The sequence below is a fragment of the Syngnathus typhle genome, linkage group LG8 (assembly GCF_033458585.1).
Source record: "Syngnathus typhle isolate RoL2023-S1 ecotype Sweden linkage group LG8, RoL_Styp_1.0, whole genome shotgun sequence".
Classification (NCBI taxonomy): Eukaryota; Metazoa; Chordata; class Actinopteri; order Syngnathiformes; family Syngnathidae; genus Syngnathus; species Syngnathus typhle.
The window spans coordinates 14828056-14851789 of record NC_083745.1 but is presented as its reverse complement, the minus strand read 5'-3'; the positions used below and the strand labels follow the sequence as shown (position 1 = coordinate 14851789).

At 47.8% G+C, this 23734-nt stretch overlaps 2 protein-coding genes across 7 annotated transcripts in view; one reads left to right on the top strand and one right to left on the bottom strand.

Moving 5' to 3' along the window:
* Positions 1 to 14279, top strand: part of ninl (ninein-like) — a 31539-nt gene extending 17260 nt beyond the window's left edge. For 5 of the 6 annotated variants that reach the window (XM_061285414.1, XM_061285419.1, XM_061285416.1 and 2 more), the window contains one exon: positions 12052 to 14279. In XM_061285414.1, coding sequence (XP_061141398.1) covers positions 12052 to 13302 — 1251 coding nt within the window. In that variant the 3' untranslated portion in view covers positions 13303 to 14279. Of the gene's footprint in view, positions 1 to 1807; positions 3270 to 12051 lie in introns of those variants that run through there. The other variant, XM_061285420.1, reaches the window with a different exon arrangement.
* gins1 (GINS complex subunit 1 (Psf1 homolog)) lies at positions 2619 to 23726 on the bottom strand. The gene is made up of 7 exons (XM_061285432.1): positions 23585 to 23726; positions 4248 to 4312; positions 4071 to 4169; positions 3631 to 3721; positions 3443 to 3562; positions 3310 to 3384; positions 2619 to 2815 (listed from the first exon to the last, which is right to left on the bottom strand). Exons 1-7 carry the CDS (start codon positions 23657 to 23659, stop codon positions 2747 to 2749), a joined length of 594 nt encoding a protein of 197 aa, XP_061141416.1. The 5' UTR covers positions 23660 to 23726; the 3' UTR covers positions 2619 to 2746.
* Positions 23727 to 23734: the final 8 nt, after the last annotated feature.

The window sequence follows — 23734 nt, the reverse complement described above, 5'->3', positions numbered from 1 at the left end:
GCGGAGATTTTGTCGCCAACACGTATTACCTGTGGCCTCTGACAGAGGAAGTCCAGTAGCCAGTTGCAGAGGTAGGTACTGAGGCCCAGCGTGTCAAGTTTGCTGATAAGGCGTTGTGGCACAATGGTGTTGAAGGCAGAACTGAAGTCCACAAACAGCAATCTCCCATACGAGTCCCTTCTCTCCAGGTGGGTGAGGGCCGAGTGGAGGGCAGAGCAGATGGCATCCTCAGAGGACCGTTTGGCTCGGTACGCAAACTGGAAGGGGTCAACGGTGGGGGGGAGAACGGATCGGATGTGCTCCATGACAAGCCGCTCAAAGCACTTCATGATGATGGGTGTAAGTGCCACGGGGCGGTAGTCATTGAAGCAAGACGGAGCGAGTTTCTTCGGCACAGGTACGATGGTGGCAGCTTTGAAAGATGACGGGACGATGGCCTGCTGCAGGGAAGTGTTAAAGATGTCTGTGAAGACATCCGTCAGCTCACCAGCGCAGTCCTTCAGCGCACGACCCGGGATGTTGTCAGGGCCCGCCGCCTTACGGATGTTGATAGCGGCAAGCGCCCTCCTCACGCTGTCGGCGGAGAGGCACAGGGCCAGCTCGTGTGAAGGGGGAGTGGCCTTCAGCGGGCAAGTGCTGTTCTGAGCGTCGAAGCAAGCAAAGAAGCGGTTGAGGTCATTGAGCAGACGGACGTCGCCCTCACAGCTGTGCGGCGCGGGCTTGTAATCCGTGATGATCTGAATGCCCTGCCAAAGGCTCCGTGCGTCCCTGCTGTCCTTGAAGTGGGCGGTAATTTTGCACGAGAACGCCCTCTTTGCATCTTTGATGCCCCGGGACAGGTCAGCCCTCGCAGTCCTCAAGCCAGCCTCATCCCCCGCTCTAAAGGCTTTGTCTCTGGCCCTCAGCAGCCTGAAGACAGCCCCCGTCAGCCATGGCTTCCGATTAGCCCGAGTGACGATGGATTTTGAGTGAGTCACATCATCAATGCACTTCCTGATGTAGAAGGAAACAGAGTCAGTATACTCCTCAATGTCTGTCCGATCGTCGCAAGTGGCAGCCCTCCTAAACATGTCCCAGTCAGTAGAGCCAAAGCAGTCACGCAGTGCATCAGAGGCACCCTCAGGCCACACCCGTACCTGCTTGCGAACTGGCCTGGACGCTCTCACCATTTGTCTGTATGCAGGCAAAAGCATAACAGTGATATGGTCAGAAAGTCCAAGATGGGGGAGGGGGGCGGCTTTGAACGCTCCTTTATGCGAAGAGTAGACCAGGTCCAGGAAGCTGTCGCCACGCGTAGGAAAATTAACATGCTGGTGAAGCCTCGGAAAAACAGACTTCAGGTTAGCATGATTAAAATCCCCAGCGAAGATGGTGAAACCGTCAGGGTGCGCTGTCTCTTGTTCACTGACAGCCTGGTACAGTTCACTAAGAGCCGCAATCCTGTCGCCTTCAATGTTGGAAGGCGGGATGTAAACCGCGACGAGCAGAATCGCGGTAAATTCCCTTGGCAGGTAAAAGGACGGCACTTAATGATCACGAACTCCGCCAGTGGCGAGCAGTGCTTGCATACCACTACAGAGTCCCGGCACCATTCGTAACGGATGTAGACGCAAATTCCACCTCCACGATATTTCCCCCCTTGTACAATGGCCCGGTCCGCCCGATAGCACGCTAGCCGCTCCAGATGTACAGCAGAGTCCGGAATGTTGACAGTCAACCAAGTCCCCGTGAACACGAGCACACAGCAGTCCCGCACTGTCCGGTTTGCAGATCGCAGCAAGCGAATGTAATCCATTTTGTTGTCCAGCGATCGAACATTCGCCAGAAGAATGGAGGGCACGGCCGGGCGAGCAGGGTTGGCCGCCAGCCTGGCCCGGACGCCCCCGCGTTTGCCCCTCTTCAGCCTCCTCGCACACCGCTTTCGACGCTTCCCAACCGGGGGAGGAATAGCAGACGAGCCCGGCGACGCTTCAGGACGTAGCAGGCCGAGCTCCTTTAATGTTCCCGCATCAAAGTCCAGAACTCGACCAAACTCGCTTTGGCCGATGTCAAGCAGAACCTGCCTGCCGTACTTGTAGTACGACTCAGTACGACGAGACGAACAAAAAAAACTGCCGGACAAACACTCATTAGACGGACAAAACACCGTTTGGGCGGGACAGAGAGAGGTCGCTGCGTATGCACGCGCCGCCATCTTGAAAAGATAAATCCTGCCATGCGGTGATCAAATATTCAGGGACCACAAATCTCGCCGCACATTTAAAGAAAAATCACGACATCAAAGTTCAGTGTTAAAGTAAGCACTTTGTATACTACAATACTCTTGTAATTTCCTAAATAAAGAGTTTGCAGTACCTTGTTGATTTTGCGTATGAATTGTTATAAATCAGGATATTGTTCGATATTTTTTATTTAAAAAAAAATATAAAAATATCGATCGTAGAGCACTATATCGTTTATATATCGTGAATGAATCGCAGCAGGCTTTAAGATATCGGCAAACATCGTATCGTAGTTCTTTGTATCGATATATCGTATCGTGACAAAACCCGCGATTTACACCCCTAATTGGAACACTTGTGACATCACAGTCTGGCGGAAGAAAATTTCCCATCAAATTGAGATCAACTTGTGCTTTAATTGCAGACAGATTAAGAAAGTCTGTGCGGTTCTTTGTGCGTCATGACCCGGCAAGCAAACGGTAGCGACCGGAGCTGTGTGCGCGTCCAGACACCGACGTGGTCGCTCAGGAGACGACATGCTCCAGGACGCCTTGACGAATGAGGTGCTCGCATTTCCAGCGCGGCAGGAAGTGCTGTGGACACATGGCACAGGACTTGCACTTCCCTGCCCACATGGATATGAATGGACAAACAGGGGCGCCGGACATCTTACTAAGCCAGCCAAACTCAAATACGTGGATTTTTTTCACCTCAACTGTGACAAGGGCATGGTTAAATGTGAATTTTAGTCTTCTCACTCAAGTCCCATCTCTGAGGGCTTCTTAAATCTTGTCTGAAGCATCAACAATGAAGGGAAGCCAAAGCCCATCAAGACAAATTTGCCACAAAATGTCAAATCACCGGGCCGAGCCAATCCACTCTGATTTGTGGATGCAAACACTTGGATTGGTTCTTTGAAAGGCACTCGCCACTCCGTATAGGGACGCAAGCAAAACCATAACTGCAAAATGATGTCAGCAGCGGTGGCAAGGTAACATGGGTGTCCCGGGGCCAATTGACTGTCCAGTCATATCCGTGTCCACGCTTGGCATGGGAAAAAAAAAGAAAGGTGGCATTGTGACCTCACCTGACTGTTTTTCTTGAGAAGGACCAGCGTCCCGTCGTCAATCTCCAGCACACCATGGTCCTTCACGCACCTCACCTGATGAGCCGGGAAAGCATCAAGCCGAGCTCACAGGTAACACGCTGCGGCAGCTGACCTGGATGTAAATACTCTTGGGCGCTTTCACGTCTTGCGTGAAGTCCAGTCCGCCGCTGCCCCGGCCAAGCGAGCGCATGAAGGACGCCAGAGACTTTTTGTAGCGCGCAAACCACTGTACCTGTGCACGGCAAAGCTGCGAGTCAGCGGCAGGATCGCCCGGCGGCATCGAGCAACTTGCCGGCTCACCTCTTCGGCGTTCATGTGGAAGCGCACATTGGCGGGAAGAACACTGCCATATTCCCAGCGTAGGGCTCGGATTCGCAGCAGCCGGTCATACCTGACGGGAGGCAGAGGAAAGGCTCACTTGGTGCATCCTCCCTGTTAGATATTCTTCCTGCATGAAATCCTTTGTTTAATTTACTTCTATAACACAATTACGATCAATTATTTCAACTGTAAAATTGCACATTTTGATTCACATTGCACACATCTCCATATTAAGTATAGCGCAGCTGGCCATCAACTATGCTTCGGAGAGCATTGAAAGCTTGCGCTGGAAGTGAAGAAGCGTCTGAAATTCCGAGGATTGAACAATCTGAGATTATACTTCAGCATTCAGACTGTTGCATCATCAGGCAAGATGGTGTATGTGTGATTGTGGTGTGCGTAGCGTGTGCGGCGCTCACAAGTAGGCGTTGACGCAGCGTTGGTTCCTCAGCAGACAGCAGTGACGCAAGCGGATGGAGGGAAGCAAGTCGACTCTCTGCTCGCTCTTGGTCTCATTTCTGCAAGGCAAGGGCGGACTAGTCCATCACGCAAGCGGCTCAAGTCGCCTGCGCCGAGCAAGAGCCGCCCAAACCCACACGTCAGCCTGGTTTTGTTCATACAGCGCTTCCATCTCTTGCAGCACCTGCCGCACGCCGTCCTCCTGCATGCATGGACACAATAAATATTGTCTTACTAGTTTCTGCCACAGGAACGCAAAATCAGACTACCGTTTTTTTTCCGTGTATAATGCGCCCCCATGTATAATACGCACCCTAAAAATGACATGTTGATGCTGGAAAAAAGCCTGTACCCATGTATAATACGCACCCAATTTAAAAAAATATATATATTTTTTTATTTTTTATTTTTAAGGGAGGCAATGGGTTCCATTTTTATAGTCTTTGGTATGGTCTTAAGTAGGCTGGATGTATTTTTTTTGTTGGCGTTGATTTCTCCGACTGCCCGTAAAGGCACCACCGCGATCCGTGCGGACATGTGAAAAAGGCGTGCGGACGTGAAAAAGAGACGTTGAAGAGGAATAAAAACAACCTTGGAAACCAAAACTTGCCTCTCGTCGTGACTCGGAGCCGCAACAAATGTTTCGGATTTGTGTAGGGTACATTGTGACAGACAGCAAACGAGCAGGTGATCGAGCAAGCGTCTGATACGAGAGCATTGCGGTCGTATGGAGCGTGTTTGAAGTGAACAGCAGAGACGAAAGGAACAAGGCAAAGTGTTGTTGTTGTAACTTGTTAAGTTGCTCATCATACATTTATTGATTTGCATGATTGGAATTTATGTAATCTTATTTTGACACACCGGAAGTGTTTTATTTTGAAGGTGTTTTTGCGGAAATGTTTGCATTCCAACTTGTCTATCGTTATCTGACAACATAGTGTCTTCCTTTTCGTTCCGTACAATAAAAAGAACAGTAAAACGTACACAAAAGATTTAGAGCCTCCGTCATCATTGGAGAAGCCGTCACTACGTAACATTTTGGTGCCGAAATCTGGGAAGTAAGGACTTAACGTGTGCTTCGAACGAAGTGAACAGCTAACGGCTCTGTGGAGTAGTAGCCGTCATGACGGAGGGAATGGAGCGATTGAAGAGGAAGAGAGCGACTATCCGCGCCGCTACAATGAAGCTGTTTACCCGTCTCGAAGAGGAGATGGGAAAGGAAATACCAGATACTAACAAGGTGCGTGAGCTACTGGCAGTTTTATCATCAAAAGAGGAATGTTTACTGGACCTGGACAAGGGCATAGAAAATGAAACGCCCACAGACGATCTGGACACTGAGATTGCAAACGATGGATTACATGGACCGGGTTCTCACGTGGAAAGTCCGCGGCACCTCCTTCATCGGGTCACAGGAGAACATCAGAGATGTCCCGAGGATGCGTGTTAGCGATGTAAGCACGGGCTCATTTGCGTCACACTCCAGACAGACTGTTAAACTTCCGAAGCTCATGATAGACAAGTACGATGGTGAAATAAGCCAGTGGCAGGAATTTCGGTCACAGTATGAAACAGCTATTCACAAGAATGATGCACTATGGAAGACAGATAAATTTACCTATCTCAGATCCTACCTGACTGGAGCAGCTGCCAGAACTATTGCAGGGCTCACAATAACAGAAGCTAACTATGATGCTGCAATAGAGCTACTCCAAAGCCGTTTTGGGAGAAAGGACATTGTTATAAGTGCCCACATGTCCAAATTACTGAACTTGACACCTGTTAGAAAATCCTCTGATGTTGCTGCTCTGAGACATTTATATGATGAATGTGAGATCCAGATACGCAGCTTGGAGTCTCTGGGAGTACAGAGTGACACGTACGGCTGCTTGCTTTGTCAGTGCTTTTACAGCTTGTCCCAGAGAACATTGCACTTGCCTACACTCGCCAACCAAACTCCACCAACGACTGGAAGGTACAAGAGTTGATTCAGTTTCTGCAAAATGAAGTGCAAAGCAGAGAACGGGCGCTTCAGCTTACAAGACCTGGCCAAAGCTCCAAAGACTCTAGCCCACAACACAAACATGTGGGTAAGTCATCCTACGCCGACAAACCCAGAAAGTGGAGCATTCCGTCAGCAACCGCTTTGCATACAGCCAACACCGTGCCCCGGACCTGCATGTATTGTGACAGTCGCGAACACAAGCCAGAGAACTGTCCTCAATATACTGTAAGTGCACGTAAGGATAAGCTGAAAAAACTTGGACGGTGTTATGTTTGTTTAGGCCCAAAACACATCGCAAAATACTGCAGAGTGAAAGTTTTGTGTAGCCCAGTGCTTCTCAAATAGTGGGGCGCGCCCCCCTTGGGGGGCGCGGTGCTATTCCTGGGGGGGCGCGTGTGACCCTGGGGAACAGGCTTTTTTTTTGGCAGTACTAGAATAAAGTGTAATTGCGAATCTTCACAGCAGGGGGCAGTGGCGCTCTCATTGTTATTTCTGTGACGTTTGCGACAGTGCAACATTTTACGACTTACAAGACAAGTTAGCCTGGAGGCGGGGCTCGAAGGCGAGCGTCTGGTGGCCGGGCCTTCGCCCATGGGGCCCGGCCGGGCAAAGCCCGAAAAGGAAATGTGGGTCCCCCTTCCCATGGGCTCACCACCTGTGGGAGGGGCCAAAGGGGTCGGGTGCAGTGCGAGCTGGGCGGCGGCCAAAGGCAGGGACCTTGGCGGTCTGATCCCCGGCTGCAGAAGCTGGCTCTTGGGACATGGAATGTCACCTCTCTGGCTGGAAAGGAGCCCGAGCTGGTGTGCGAGGCAGAAAAGTTCCGACTAGATATAGTCGGACTTGCCTCCACGCACAGTTTGGGTTCCGGTTCAAGCCCTCTCGAGAGGGGCTGGACTCTCTTCCACTCTGGAGTTGCCCACGGTGAGAGGCGTCGAGCAGGTGTGGGTATACTTATTGCCCCCCGGCTGGGCACCTGCACATTGGGGTTCACCCCGGTGAACGAGAGGGTAGCCTCCCTCCGCCTTCGGGTGGGGGGACGGGTCCTGACTGTTGTTTGTGTCTATGCACCAAACGGCAGTTCAGAGTACCCACCCTTTTTGGAGTCCCTGGAGGAGGTGCTGGAGAGCGCTCCTTCTGGGGACTCCATCGTTCTACTGGGTGACTTCAATGCTCACGTGGGCAATGACAGTGAGACCTGGAAGGGCGTGATTGGGAGGAACGGCCCCCCCGATCTGAACCCGAGCGGTGTTCTATTATTGGAATTCTGTGCTCGACACGGATTTTCTATAATGAACACCATGTTCAAACATAAGGGTGTCCATGTGTGCACTTGGCACCAGGACACCCTAGGCCGCAGTTCGATGATCGACTTTGTAGTCGTGTCATCGGATTTGCGGCCGCATGTTTTGGACACTCGGGCGAAGAGAGGGGCGGAGCTGTCAACTGATCACCACCTGGTGGTGGGTTGGCTCCGATGGTGGGGGAAGATGCCGGTCCGACCTGGCAGACCCAAACGTTCTGTGAGGGTCTGCTGGGAACGTCTGGCGGAATCCCCTGTCAGGAAGAGCTTCAACTCCCACCTCCGGCAGAACTTTTCCCAGGTCCCGGGGGAGGCGGGGGACATTGAGTCCGAGTGGACCTTGTTCCGTGCCTCCATTGTTGAGGCGGCCGACCGGAGCTGCGGCCGTAAGGTCATTGGTGCCTGTCGTGGCGGCAATCCCCGAACCCGCTGGTGGACACCGGCGGTAAGGGATGCCGTCAAGCTGAAGAAGGAGTCCTATCGGGCCGTTTTGGCCTGCGGGACTCCCGAGGCAGCTGACAGGTACCGGATGGCCAAGCGGAACGCGGCTTCGGCGGTTGCTGAGGCAAAAACCCGGGCGTGGGAGGAGTTTGGCGAGGCCATGGAGAATGACTTCCGGACGGCTTCGAGGAAATTCTGGTCCACCATCCGGCGTCTCAGGAGGGGGAAGCAGTGCAACGTCAACACTGTTTACAGTGGAGATGGCGTGCTGCTGACCTCGACTAGGGACGTCGTGTGTCGGTGGGGAGAATACTTCGAAGACCTCCTCAATTCCACTGACACGCCTTCCATTGTGGAGGCAGGGCCTGGGGACTCTGAGGCGGACTCTCCAATCTCTGGGGTTGAAGTCACTGAGGTAGTTAAAAAACTCCTCGGTGGCAAGGCCCCGGGGGTGGATGAGATCCGCCCGGATTTCTTAAGGGCTCTGGATGTTGTGGGGCTGTCATGGCTGACACGTCTCTACAGCATCGCGTGGACATCGGGGACAGTGCCTCTGGATTGGCAGACTGGGGTGGTGGTTCCCCTCTTTAAGAAGGGGGACCGGAGGGTGTGTTCCAATTACAGGGGAATTACACTCCTCAGCCTCCCTGGGAAGGTCTATTCAGGGGTGCTGGAGAGGAGGGTCCGTCGGGAGGTCGAACCTCGGATTCAGGAGGAACAGTGTGGCTTTCGTCCTGGCCGTGGAACAGTGGACCTCAGCAGGATCCTCGAGGGTGCATGGGAGTTCGCCCAACCAGTCCACATGTGTTTTGTGGACTTGGAGAAGGCGTTCGACCGTGTCCCTCGGGAGGTTCTCTGGGGGGTGCTTCGGGAGTACGGGGTACCGAGCCAACTGATAAGGGCGGTTCGGTCCCTGTATCATCGATGCCAGAGTTTGGTCCGCATTTCCGGCAGTAAGTCGGATTCGTTCTCAGTGAGGGTTGGACTCCGCCAAGGCTGCCCTTTGTCACCGATTCTGTTCATAGTTTTTATGGACAGAATTTCTAGGCGCAGCCGAGGCGTTGAGGGTGTCCGGTTTGGGGACCTCAGCATCGCGTCTCTGCTTTTTGCAGACGACGTGGTGCTGTTGGCTTCTTCAGGCCGTGATCTCCAGCTCTCACTGGAGCGGTTCGCAGCCGAGTGTGAAGCGGTCGGGATGAGGGTCAGCACCTCCAAATCCGAGTCCATGGTCCTCGATCGGAAAAGGGTGGAATGCCTCTCCGGATGGAGCGCGAGATCGACAGGCGGATCGGTGCAGCGTCGGCAGTAATGCGGACTTTGTACCGGTCCGTCGTGGTAAAGAGAGAGCTGAGCCAAAAGGCAAAGCTCTCAATTTACCGGTCGATTTACGCTCCTACCCTCACCTATGGTCACGAGCTATGGGTCGTGACCGAAAGAACGAGATCCCGGATACAAGCGGCCGAAATGAGTTTTCTCCGCAGGATGTCCGGGCTCTCCCTTAGAGATAGGGTGAGAAGTTCGGTCATCCGGGAGAGACTCGGAGTAGAGCCGCTGCTCCTCCACGTAGAGAGGAGCCAGATGAGGTGGCTCGGGCATATCATCAGGATGCCTCCTGGACGCCTCCCTGGGGAGGTGTTCCGGGCATGTCCCACCGGTAGGAGACCCCGGGGACGACCCAGGACGCGCTGGAGAGACTATGTCTCTCAGCTGGCCTGGGAACGCCTTGGGATCCCCCGGGATGAGCTAGATGAAGTGGCTGGGGAGAGGGAAGTCTGGGAGTCCCTCCTGAAGCTGCTGCCCCCGCGACCCGACCCCGGATAAGCGGAAGAAGATGGATGGATGGATGGATGGATGGATGGATGGATGGATGGATGGATGGATGGATGGATGGACAAGACAAGTTAGGATAGTCACGGTGGGGAAGGGGGGGGCGCGAATAGTTTTCTTCTTGCTAGGGGGGGGCGTAACAGAAAATAATTGAGAAGCACTGGTGTAGCCTATGCAACCGTAAACACCACTTGTCAGTGTGTGAGCAGACTGAATCCAAGACCGATATTGACACTACCAAAGGTGATGGAAATACAGAAGCTGTGTTGTCTTCAGTGGCAAGTCCTGTAAAGGTCAAGACAAACACTCAAAACACTGTACTGCTTCAGACTGTTAAAACATGGACTGTAGGGCCAAAAGAGAGAAAGATAACTCGTTGTCTGTTAGATGGAGGCAGTCAGCGTAGTTTCATTCACAGAAGTGTCGTCAGAGCTCTGGGACTGCCAGTTATAAGACAAGAGACACTAACCCTCCATGTCTTCGGTTCCACTACTCCAGTAACAGAGAAACGTAATGTTGTAAAGGTTGAGCTAGAGAATATGTGGCACACTGAACGGAGACTTGAGATTGAAGCTGTAGAGACTTCTCAGGTGTGTACTGCTGTGATAAAGGTTCCGAGTGAGCCCATTCAAGAAGAAATAAAGAAAAGAGGATTGCAACTTGCAGACTTCCCTCTAGAGGGCGCAAAAGACCAAGAGTTGCAAGGAGCAGACTACTACTGGCAAGCAGTTACTGGTAAAGTCCAAAGAGTCACGAATACACTGGTGGCGGTTGTAAGCATTTTTGGATGGGCTTTACAGGGACCAGTGACTACCTCCAGTGTTACAGATACCACTTGCATGCACATCAGTTTGTCTGAAGACACACAGATCTCAACGCAGTTGCATGCATTCTGGGAAGTGGAGTCCTTGGGCATTATAAACAAACCTGCAGAAAGCCCAGAGGACACAGATGTCCGACAAAACTTTGAACAGACAACATTTGAAAATGGACGCTACCAAGTTGAGTTACCGTGGCGATCTGACAAAGACCGACTTCCAGATAACTTCAGGGTAGCTACGAGACGCTTTGAGAGTCTTAAGAGAAAACTGAAAATGGATGCAACCTTGTATTCTAGGTACAACAATGTAATACAAGACTATCTAGAGCAAGGGATCTGTGAAGAGGTTGACAAGGAGAAGGTAGATAACAAAGAGACTGTAAAATATTACATGCCACATCACGCTGTTTTGCGAGAGGACAAGTCCACGACAAAATTTATTTGATGCTTCCTCACATGACGAAGACAGCCCTTCTCTTAATGACTGTTTGCACACTGGGCCTAACCTAAACCCAAACCTGCTGGATGTGCTCATTAAATTCAGATTATATGAGATAGCCTTCACTGCGGACATAACCAAGGCTTTTCTTCAGATTTCTCTTGCGGAAAAGGATAAGGATGCTGTTAGGTTCCTGTGGATGCACGGACCTCCAACCAAGGACTGCAAAGACGAAGTTCGCATCCTGAGAATGAACAGAGTTGTTTTTGGCGTGTCTCCCAGCCCATTCCTGCTTGCTGCCACCATTAGAAAACATCTTCAAGGGTTTGAAGCAGAGCAACCAAAGGCAGTACAAACAATCAGTGACTGTCTGTATGTGGATGATTTTATTTCAAGCGCACCCACTGTATAGGAAGCTCTATATGTGACAGCTGCAGCAAAGGACATTCTTTCTCATGCAGGCATGAATCTTTGCAAATGGGTCACCAACTCACCTGATTTGAGTGCTATGTGGAAGGAGACTGGAGCAGAGTTCACTGGAGATGCAGAGTCCTGTGGAAACATGCTCAAAGTGCTAGGTCTTGTTTGGAGACCTGAGAAGGATGATTTTGTTTTTGATCAAAGAGGACTAATGGACATTTTGAAAAACAAGCAAGACACAAAGAGAAGCGTCCTACAGACATCAGCCCGTATATTTGACCCCATCGGGTTTCTTACTCCCTTTACTGTCAGAGTTAAGTGCCTTTTTCAAGAAATGTGGGAGAGAGGGCTCAGTTGGGATGAACCATTGCCTAATGATCTTACTGAGAAATGGGAACAGTGGTGTTCAGAGCTACCACTTCTCCACCTGTTGGCTGTTCCCAGGTGGTACCATATTGAGAAACACCAAGAGTCACACACTGTAAGGCTGTACGTTTATTGTGATGCAAGTGAAAAGGCTTACAGTGCCGTGGCATATCTACATGGACGAAACAAACAAGGAGAGACTGTTACCAGTTTTGTGGCTTCTAAGTCACGAGTTGCACCACTGAAGAAAATGACACTGCCTCGTTTGGAGCTTATGGGTGCACTTATTGGAGCAAGACTGACACAGTCTTCTCAATCCGCAGAACATGGAGAAGAACCAGCTCAACATGAGGACTGACTCAATGATCGCCCTTCACTGGATCCGCAGCCCAGCTCAGCGATGGAAGCCGTTTGTCGCCAACAGAGTGACTGAAATACAAGAGCTTACTAACCCGGAGTCGTGGTCCCACTGTGCTGGCAAAATGAATCCAGCTGACTTGCCGACACGAGGTCAGCATGCAAAGAGCCTCATTGAGAGCCAGCTGTGGTGGAGTGGACCCACTTCACTGCATGCAGCTGACAAAGCCCAGGACATTGACAATGACCACGTGGTAAATGAAGTAAACACTGAACTGAAATCTAAGCATCAAGCTGTTGTCCAACTCACCAGCGCTGAACAGACTGAAACTTTGTTAAACTTAGAGAAGTACAGCAGGCTCAAAACTGTGTTAAGAATCACTGCATGGTTAAAACGATTTGTTACTAACCTAAGGTCCAGTCAGAAGGTTCAGGGAGCACTAACTGCAGAAGAGCTAATTGCAGCTGAAACCCACTGGGTAAAGATTACACAAGAGAGATGTTTTAGCTCTGAAATATCCCAGCTAAGGTTAAAACAGAATGTGAAGGGAGAATCTAAACTCCGAGACTTGAGACCATTCCTAGATGAAAACGGTCTACTTAGTGTTGGAGGTAGACTACAGAACTCTGATATTAGTTTCAGAGAGCAGCATCCCTGGATACTCCCAACAAATCACAAGTTTTCAGAGTTGTTGGTTATATCATGCCATGAAAGGGTGATGCATTCTGGTATCAGAGACACATTGATTCAACTAAGAGAACATTACTGGATTTTGAGAGGAAGGCAGCTGGTTAAACGTCTCATTTCAGGCTGTTGCATTTGCGGAAAACTAAAGGTTACACCAGCACAACAGATCACTGCTCCTTTGCCGCGAGACAGAGTTACTGAGTCACCTCCTTTTGAAGTCACTGGTGTATATTTTGCAGGACCTTTGTATGTAAAGGTTAAAGGGCATCAGCCTGTAAAGGCATACACTGCACTATTTATATGTGCAGTAACAAGAGCAGTACATTTAGAGTTAGTTTCAGATCAGACCACAGAAAATTTCCTATTAGCTTTAAAACGATTCATAGCAAGACGAGGGCTATGTAGGATCATTTACTCTGATAATGCTAAAACATTCAAAAGAGCGGACAAAGATTTGAAAGAGGTATGGAACACTATGAAGGAGTCAGAGATTTCTTTGCGAACAAAGGGATCACTTGGAAGTTCATAGCCGAGCGAGGTGCTTGGTGGGGGGGCTTTTGGGAAAGGCTAGTGAGATCTACGAAAACTTGCTTAAAGAGGATACTAGGGAAAGCATCCCTGAACTTTGAAGAGCTCACAACTGTACTTTCTGAAGTTGAAGCAGTGTTGAATTCTAGGCCTCTGTCCTATGTACATAGTGATGCTTTAGAACCCCAGCCACTTACTCCTTCACACTTCCTGGTTGGTAAACGCCTGACTTCCTTGCCACCAAAGACTGTTTCTGTACCAGCCCATGTGAGTACTGCCAATCGAGAGGAGCTCGGTAAAAGGTGGAAATATCGGCAGAGACTTTTGACCAGCTTTTGGAACAGCTGGCGCAGAGACTATTTGATGAACTTAAGATCAGCTCACAAGGTGGACACTCCTACCCCAACAGCCCTTAAAGTAGGAGATGTGGTTTTGATCGGAGAGGATAAAATACCCAGACAGATTTGGAAAATGGGAAGAATTGTTGATGTTCTTCCAGGCAGGGATGGTCTTGTACGTTCATGCAATGTTCGCACTTCAACAGGCAGTTTGTTAAGAAGACCTGTTCAGTTATTGTATCCCTTAGAAGTGTGTTAAAGATTAGCCCAAATTTATGAACATTTGTTCATCGGGCGGGAGGATGTTGTAACTTGTTAAGTTGCTCATCATACATTTATTGATTTGCATGATTGGAATTTATGTAATTTTATTTTGACACACCGGAAGTGTTTTATTTTGAAGGTGTTTTAGCGGAAATGTTTGCATTCCAACTTGTCTATCATTATCTGACAACATAGTGTCTTCCTTTTCGTTCCGTACAATAAAAAGAACAGTAAAACGTACACAAAAGATTTAGAGCCTCCGTCATCATTGGAGAAGCCGTCACTACGTAACAGTTGTGAAATAAAATCTTACCTGTAATACGCATTTTGTTGTTTGTTGATTGAAACTGCCAATTAAACTGTGAATTGAAACTAATAGGAAGAAAACAACTCTCGCTCTTTATATAGCTGACGTGTCTTGCGCATCCGTTCTGCGCATCGGATCCATAGTGCGCATGCGCAGTCATACTGCCTCTGTATGACGTCCGGTCCGCGATGGAGATTAAAGACCAAACAATATTTGACAATAACATACCATCAAGGATTGCACCATGGCATCAAACGATGTGTCGTCAATTATGAATTTTGGGCAGGATGGCTGAATGGGATGCGTGATTGACAACAAACAAGAAAGGTGATTTCAAGTTTTCTTTCGAGGGAGATTTGTCATGTCTCGTCCCCAGTTTTGCTATGTATCTAGGTTGCCATAGTTTCTGTTCGCGTCGCCCCTCTCTTCCTGTGTCACCTCAATCGATGTAACGTGTTTTGTATTTAAGTCCTGTCTGCCCCTCGCTCACCGTCGGATGATCTCATGTGTTACTGTCATGATGTCTGTTTGGTTTCTGTTCCTGTCTTTGGGAATGTCACCCTGTCTTTTTGTTCCACGACTTTGTCGGTCAGTCTTGTTGTTGGTTTTGTTGTACCATGACTTTCTTAAAAAAAAAATAATAATAATAATAATAATTTAAAAAAATAAAATTTAAAAATTTTTGTATCCATGTATAATGCGCACCCCAGATTTTAGGACAATAAATTAGTTAGATTTTGCGCATTATACAAGGAAAAAAACGGTAATCGATATAATGCTCTACGATTTATTGGCATCGATGCTAAACGTAAACATCGATTTATATCGCCTTGTTTGACCTCGGACATTAGACGCGACTTTATTTTGAAATCCAGTTCATTGTTGCTTGCTTCCTCTTTCCGGGAGCAGTGCGCCCGGTGTTGTTGTGTTGTGAGCAGAGCAGGCACGTGAAAGGGGAGTCGACAACTAGTACGCGGCTCCTGGGCTAGTGCTATGGCTAGTGTCCAAAAGACGAGGAAATTTGCTCCCCTTTAGGCTTCAAGTCATTCCTTTGGAAGCACTTTGGATTCCAAAGAAAAGATGGCTCAACGGGCAAGACACGTGCAGTTTGTAAATCCTGCCATGCGGTGATCAAATATTCAGGGAGCACAAATCCTGCCGCACATTTAAAGAAAAAACACGACATCAAAGTTCAGTGTTAAAATAAGCACTTTGTATACTACAATACTCTTGTAATTTCCTAAATAAAGACTTTGCAGTACCTTGTTGATTTTGCGTATGAATTGTTATAAATCAGGATATTGTTCTATATTTTTTATTTAAAAAAAAAAAAATATCGATCGAAGAGCACTATATTGCGATGTATCGTGAATAAACCACAGCAGGCTTTCAGATATCGGCAAATATTGTATCGCGTTTCTTTGTATCAATATGATATCGTATCGTGACAAAACCCGCGATTTACACCCCTAGTCTTAACTAGGCTGGATGTGTTTTTTTTGTTGCCGTTGATTTCTCCGACTGCCCGTAAAGGCACCACCGCGATCAGTTCTTTTAAAATAAAAAGAGGAAAGTGACGTGCGGACATGTGAAAAATGCGGCTCTGTATGGGAGAGAAGTTGTAGAGGAATAAAAACACCCTTGAAAACCAAAACTTGCCCCTCGTCGTGACTCGGAGCCGCAACAAATGTTTCAGATTTGTGTAGGATACATTGTTGACAAAAGATGAGGAATTTGATCGATGGATTTAATGATTTGGAGTGACACAGATGGTTTGATAATATTGTTGTTTATTGTTGTAGGTCTACTCCAACATTAAGCTAGGCTACAGAGCAAAACAGCTACCTCACCTGGGCCAGTCTGACCATATGTCACTGCTATTAATCCCGGCATATACCACCATCAGGAGATCAGCTCCTGTCATCACTAAAACTGTTAAAACCTGGCCTGATGACGCCTCTCAGCAGTTGCAGGACTGCTTCAACAGGACTAACTGGGACATCTTTGAACACCGGGACTTGAACATGTTCACAGACAGTGTTCTGTGTTATATCAAGCACTGCACAGACACTGTCACAGTGGACAAACCTATACGGATATACCCCAACCAGAAGCCCTGGATGACCCGGGAGGTCCTTCGGCTGCTGGAGGAGAGGGACATAAGCTCTGTCCCTCAGGTCTGAGGACGGGGCTCTCTACAGCACAGCCAGAGCCAACCTGAGGAGAGGCATCAGAGAGGCCCAGCTTGCCTACAAACAGAGGATTGAGGATCACCTGGACAGCAACAACAGCAAGCAGGTGTGGCAGGGAGTTCAGCATCTCACCAACTACAGAACCACCATCGGAGCTGCTGAAGGGGACGCCTCACTGGCAGAGGTCCCTCAATACCTTATTTGAATAACTCCGAATGTTACGTCAGGCCCGTTCTCAGCTATTCGTTTGTGTTTGTCACGTTAGTATACCTATCGTTTAGCCCAGGGGTGGGCAAACTACGGCCCGCGGGCCACATCCGGCCCACGGGACCGTTTAATCCGGCCCGCCAACCCTGAAAAAAATTGTATTATTAAACTTTTTTTTTTTGGTCATTTTGCCTGCAATGACTGCGTTTCCCCAGTAGATGGGGGAAGCGCTCGCCTGCGCATTTACTACCGGAAGCCGTGTCAGAAAGCTCGGTGCACACTCAAGTGCGTATACGTACTCAGTAGTACGGAGTTGGCGCACTCGCGCTCTATTTGTATCAGTCCCGAATTTAGAGCGTGGGCTGTGACGACAGCATTCTTGTAATTCGCGCGCTGAGCTTTCAGATGCAGTTTTGCGCTAAAGCCACCCACAAACCTTCCCCTGGAATCCTTCCATTAAAATGAGTCGCCCAAGGTGGACACAGTGCCGAGCATTTAAAAGAGAGTGGCCAATTTGGCTCGACGTACGCGACGTGACGTTCAGCCACATGAACGTCAACATCAACCCGTCACAGATCGAGGTAAACGGACCAACACCTCGGATCTCGCCTAAGAATTGCCACAACAAATTTTACTCCAGACTATGACGCACTAGCAAAAAAGGGAGACCAACAACACTGTTCCCACTGAAAATGAAGGGGAGGCATTTTGAATATGATTTGTACACATCGCAGGGATTGAAACTAGCGACCATTCTCGTTTTCAAACAATGCAGGATGCTCAAGGACATTGATGCACCACTTGTTTGCGACTAATCTTAACCTGTAAAGTTCTTAAGGCTTACTTTAAGGAAGTGTTTCTCGTTTCCTCACCTCTGTTACAAGGTGTTTGTGAGTTAAAACTCTGCTCTGATTTTCAGATACCCCTCACCGTGTTGCCGTTTTGATTACTTTATTTGGATGTATGCGTTCACCGATTCTTCAAGATAATATATTTGGTCAGAATGTTTGCCGTTTGATGTGATCTCATAAGATCTTTCATTAATCTGACCTGCAGGCACTGAAGTGATGGAGACTGTTATTCATAATAACAGTCTCGTATTTTATGAGAATCACTGATAGCAGTTTTTTAGTGAATTATTATTATTATTATTTTTTAATGCTGTTAATAAATGCATTTGTTTTCAAAAAACTTGTTTGGAATATCCATGCTTTACTACCTACTAAAGGCCAAAATCTTTTATGCAATGACCTTTACAGGTCGCTTATATTAATTCACACAAACACTACGTCCATCTGCTCCTGGTTCGGCCCTCCGGTCCAAATTTAGAACCCAGTTCGGCCCGCGAGTCAAAAAGTTTGCCCACCCCTGGTTTAGCCTGTTGTTGCTCGTTCGTGTCTGTTCTTGGTGTTGGATTTTGTCGAATAAAGTTCCCCCAAAATGCGACTTATACTCCGGAGCGACTTATATACCGTGATTTCCGCCCTATAAGGTGCACCTAAAAACCTAGATTTTTATCAAAAGTTGACAGTGCGCCTTATAGTCTGGTGCGCCTTATATATGGATCAAGTGATGAATTTGTTGATCGATACTGGTTGTACACAGTGCTCTGCCAAAATGTTTTAGTACGTTTTAGTACGACTAGTAAATTACAAGGTCTCATCGCTTCCTAACATTACGGTAACTGTAGTCAGGGGGCGTCACCGAATAGCTGTTGTACCCGCGAGGCTATTTCATTTCAAAATAGGCTGCTCCGTTAATGTTTCGAGTAAATCTACGGATCGATATGGAAGGGAAACATAGGTAAGTAGTACCAATGCGTTAGATCGAACTTTAGTCAGTTCTGATCATTTTATAGGAGACCGTTTGAGAAACGCGATTGTTTACACTTTCCTGAGGCTCATGGGAGATTGCGAGCTGAGGCTCATAGAAAATTGCGGATGGCTAATGCTATAACGATAGCTGCTATACGCGCGAGGCTATTTCATGTCAAAATAGGCTGCTCTGTTCATGTTTCGAGTAAATCTACAGAATGATATGGAAGGGAAACATAGGTAAGTAGTACCAATGCGTTAGATTGAACTTTAGTCAGTTCTGATCATTTTATAGGAGATCGTTTGAGAAACGCGATTGTTTACACTTTGCTGAGGCTCATGGGAGATTGAGAGCTGAGGCTCATAGGAAATTGCGGATGGCTAATGCTATAACGATAGCTGCTATACGCACGAGGCTATTTCATGTCAAAATAGGCTGCTCTGTTCATGTTTCGAGTAAATCTACGGATCAATATGGAAGGGAAACATAGGTAAGTAGTACCAATGCGTTAGATCAAACTTTAGTCAGTTCCAATCATTTTATAGGAGATCATTTGAGAAACGCGATTGTTTACAGAGGGCTCGTTGGTTATTGGCTAGTGGGTGTATACCGCAACCCTAGTCAACCTCAGTTTGTTGCAGTAAAGCTTCTATTTTATGCGCCTTATAGTCCGGTGTGCCTTATACATGGACAAAGTTTTAAGATGGGCCGTTCATTGAAGGTGCGCCTTATACCCCGGTGCGCCTAATAGGGCGCAAAATACGGTATGTTTTTTTTTCATTATCGTGCATTTTATAGCTAATGCGACGTATATTCCGGGGCAACTTTTAGTCCGAAAAATATGGTAATCTATGTCTCCAGGTGATGCAGATACTTTTATTTGGGGGCTATTTTTTTCCTCGTTCAGTTTTCTATTATGTATGTTTATCAATTACGTCACATCCTTTGGGCCGGGATGACCAAACAAGGTAATGTGTGTGGCCAAAAGGTTTGGCAAACCTGCCATCCTTATTGCTCTGAGAGACTTTTGTAGTCCAAACAACTCAAGGCTGCCAAAGTGGAGAGATCAAAATGTTCCGTGGTTGGATGCATCAATCCACACAACTCATTGCACCGTCCTACAGAGTCCTGCTTGTTCAAGGACGAGTGTTTCCGGTATCTTTGTCAGTATAGAGAATATTTCATTTCGTTAAGGGTTAAGTTCCTTCAATCTATGGAAACGACGGACACAGTAAAGCCATACGCTTGAGATAAAAATAATAAACTGTTTGTGGACTGCAGTTCTGCCTTCAACACAATTGTGCCACAACGCCTCATCAGCAAACTTGACACGCTGGGCCTCAGTACCTACCTCTGCAACTGGCTACTGGACTTCCTCTGTCAGAGGCCACAGGTAGTACGTGTTGGCGACAAAATCTCCGCCAGCATTACGCTGAGCACGGGGCCCCCCCAAGGCTGTGTGCTCAGTCACTCCTGACGCATGACTGCACTGCAACCTACAGCGACAACCGTATAGTGAAGTTTGCTGACGACACGACTCTGGTGGGTCTCATCACCAAGGGAGACGAGACTCAATACAGGCTGGAGGTTGACCTTCTGACCACGTGGTGCAGGGACAACAACCTCCTGCTGAACGTCGACAAGACCAAGGAGATTGTTGTGGACTTCCGGAAGGGTCACACCCAACACCTGCCGCTGACCATCGACGGTGCTGTGGTGGAGAGAGTGAGCAGCGGCAAGTTCCTGGGGGTGCACATCAGTGAGGATCTCTTCTGGTCAACACCAACACCGCATCACTGACAAAGAAAGCCCAGCGCCGCCTGTACTTCCTGCGGAAACTCAGGCGAGCGAGCGCTCCTCCGGCCGTCATGACTACATTTTACCGCGGCACCATTGAGAGCGTCCTCTCCAGCTGTATTGCTGTTTGGGGTGGCGGCTGCACTGACTACAACTTGAAGGCCCTGCAGCGCATAGTGAACACGGCTGGTAAGATTATTGGTGCTTCGCTCCCCTCCTTGAAGGACATTTACACCTCCCATCTCACCCGCAAGGCGACCACGATTGTGAGTGATGTGAGTCACCCCGCTCACTCTTTGTTCGAGCTTCTGCCCTCTGGGAAGAGGTACAGAAGCCTGCGCTCGCGCACCACCAGACTCTCAAACAGCTTCATACTCCAGGCTGTCAGGATCCTGAACTCGCTTCCCCGTTCTGCGTAGCGTCCTGTACTTTTACTGTCTGTATGCACACTGGCTCTTATTTGTTGTGTTATCTGTTTATTTATTATTTATTATTACTCTTATTATTTATTGTTTGTGCCTTCTTGTTTTTTATATTGCGTCGTTTACTTGTATGTCTATCGTGTAATATGTCTTGTCACCGTGGGATAGGGAAAACGTAATTTCGATCTCTTTGTGTGTCTCGGCATGTGAAGATGTTGACAATAAAGCAGACTTTGACTTTGAAACTTTCATATTATTGCCTGTCGACAGGGATGAGAATGGCAAATGAATTATACACGCACATGCACGCCCACAAACACATGTATGCGCGCTCGCGCACGCACGTACGCACGGACACACACACACATGTATATACCGTTTTTTTTCCATGTATAATGCGCCCCCATGTATATTACGCACCCTAAAAATGGTATGTCGATGCTGGAAAAAAGCCTGTACCCATGTATAATACGCACCCAATTATTTTTATTTTTTTAAGTCCCAATGATCGTCACACACGCATCTGGGTGTGTTGAAATTTGCCCTATGCATTTGACCCATCCCCGTGTGAGTTTGATCCATCCCCTGGGGGAGAGGGGAGCAGTGAGCAGCAGCGGCGCCGCGCTCGGGAATCATTTCGTTTAAAATGAAGAGGAAAGTGACGTGCGGACATGTGAAAAAGGCGGCTCTGTATGGGAGAGAAGTTGAAGAGGAATAGAAACACCCTTGGAAACCAAAACTTGCCCCTCGTCGTGACTCGGAGCCGCAACAAATGTTTCAGATTTGTGTAGGGTACGTTGTGACAGCAAACGAGCAGGTGATCGAGCAAGCGTCTGATACGAGAGCATTGCGTTCGTATGGAACGTGTTTGAAGTGAACAGCAGAGACAAAAGGAACAAGGCAAAGTGTTGTGAAATAAAATATTACCTGTAATACGCGTTTTGTTATTTGCTGATTGTATTAAACTATCACATTCATTGTCAGTCAAGAAGAGGGCTATTCGCATTGGATCCATAGTGCGCATGCGCAGTGACACTGCCTCCGTATGACGTCCAGTCCGCGATGGAGATTAAAAACCAAACAATATTTGAAAATAACACAGGTTTCTGTTCCTGTCTTTGGTAATGTCACCCTGTCTTTTTGTTCCACGTCTTTGTCGGTCAGTCCGGTTGTTGGTTTTGTTAGAGTTATGTTAGTTTACCAAGTCTGTGTTTTGAGTTCCTCCAATGAACCCTGGTCCAAGCTGCACTTGGTCGCCCTGCTCCTTTCCACACTCCATCCGTGACAAGATTTTCTTCAAAAATTGTTGGACCATGATTTTCTTACAAAAAAAAATATTAAAAAAAAAACAGTTTATAAAAAATTGTACCCATGTATAATGCGCACCCCGGATTGTAGGACAATAAATGACTGTTTTTCTTCGTGTATAATGCGTCCCCATGTATAATACGCACCCTAAAAATGGCATGGTGATGCTGGAAAAAAGCCTGTACCCATGTATAATACGCACCCAAATTTTATTTTTTATTTTTTTTTAAGTCCCAATGATCGTCACACGCATCTGGGTGTGGTGAAATTTGTCCTCTGTGATTTTGATCCATCCCCTGGGGGAGAGGGGAGCAGTGATCAGCAGCGGCGCCGCGATCGGGAATCATTTGGTGATCTAACCCCCCAATTCCAACCCTTAATGCTGAGTGCCGAGCAGGGAGGCAATAGGTCCCATTTTGATGATCTTTTTTCTGAAATAATGTTACGTTTACGGACTTATATAACCGGCTGGGTCCTACCAAAGACTATAAAAATGGGACCTATTGCCTCCCTGCTCGGCACTCAGCATTAAGGGTTGGTGCGTATAGCAGCTATCGTTATAGCATTAGCCATCCGCAAATTCCCATGAGCCTCAGCTCGCAATCTCTCATGAGCCTCAGCAAAGTGTAAACGATCGCGTTTCTCAAACGATCTTTAAAATGATCGGAACTGACGAAAGTTCGATCTAACACATTGGTACTGCTTACCTATGTTTCCGTTCCATATCAATCCGTAAATTTACTCGAAACATTTTCAAGCCTATTTTGAAATGAAATAGCCTCGCGGGTACAACAGCTATTCGGTGACGCCTCCTGACTACAGTGTCCGTAATGTTAGGAAGCGATGCGACCTTGTAATTTACTAGTCGTACTAAAACGTACTGAAACATTTTGGCAGAGCACTGTGTACAACCAGTATGGATCAACAAATTCATCAATTGATCCATATATAAGGCGCTCTGCATTATATTTCTTTAGTAAAATGTAAGTTTTTAGGTGCGCCTAATAATGCGGAAAATACGGTAGTTAAAATCTGCCAATCTCAAATGAACGTAAAAATCATCAGACCTAACGATTAATCTGTAGAGTTGGCAGCACTGACAGCACAGGCAGTGGGTGTTGTGGCCATCAGCTGAGCTCTGGCGGGACCACAAGCAGCATAACTGACTACAACATCGCTGTAGCGTCAAAAAGCCCTCCGCCTCCTCACCCACAACATTCATATTCACGCCTCACTCCCACACCACAGCAGTTATTTTGTCCTGCATCACACTCACTACACCACAACACACCCATCCTCCCCTAAGGAAAATATTAACACAGAAGGAATAATAAGGCAAGTAAATATGAGGTCAAAAGCTCTTTTTTCTTGCCTCTCGCCCTCCCTTGCCTTCAGTGATATTAAAATTACACTATTATTGTTACTGTTCTTGTTGTTATAGGTTTGTTACTGTTATTGATACCAGAAATAAGTAAAGGTGCTGAGAAGGCAAGAGACAGTAAGGTAGTAAGTTGTTGCTGCTGCTGCATTTTGTTTACATCACAAATGGGTTAGGGGGTATGGTACCATATTGGACAATCCAAGTGTCAACGAGCAAGAAAGGCAAGAAAAGGGAGCCGTGATGTTTTCTCACGTTGAAGGCCGGAAGTTGTCCGTCGTTGCTGCGCTGAAGCTCTCGTACGAGTTCGACGGCTTTCTCGCAAAACATCCCGAGCAGCACAAGGTAATCCACTCAAAGGAGTAGGAGGAAAAGAAAACTACTCGGACGGTCAAAGGCGACATG

What these genes read in the sequence shown, in the direction of transcription:
- gins1 (XM_061285432.1), bottom strand. Translation starts at nt 23,659, where the DNA reads ATGTTTTGCGAGAAAGCCGTCGAACTCGTACGAGAGCTTCAGCGCAGC. An exon ending in CGCTGCGTCAACGCCTACTT is followed by an intron (nt 3,722 to 4,070) that starts GTGAGCGCCGCA and finishes GCCTCCCGTCAG; the next exon opens with GTATGACCGGCTGCTGCGAA. An exon ending in CCAAGAGTATTTACATCCAG is followed by an intron (nt 3,385 to 3,442) that starts GTCAGCTGCCGC and finishes CCGGCTCATCAG; the next exon opens with GTGAGGTGCGTGAAGGACCA.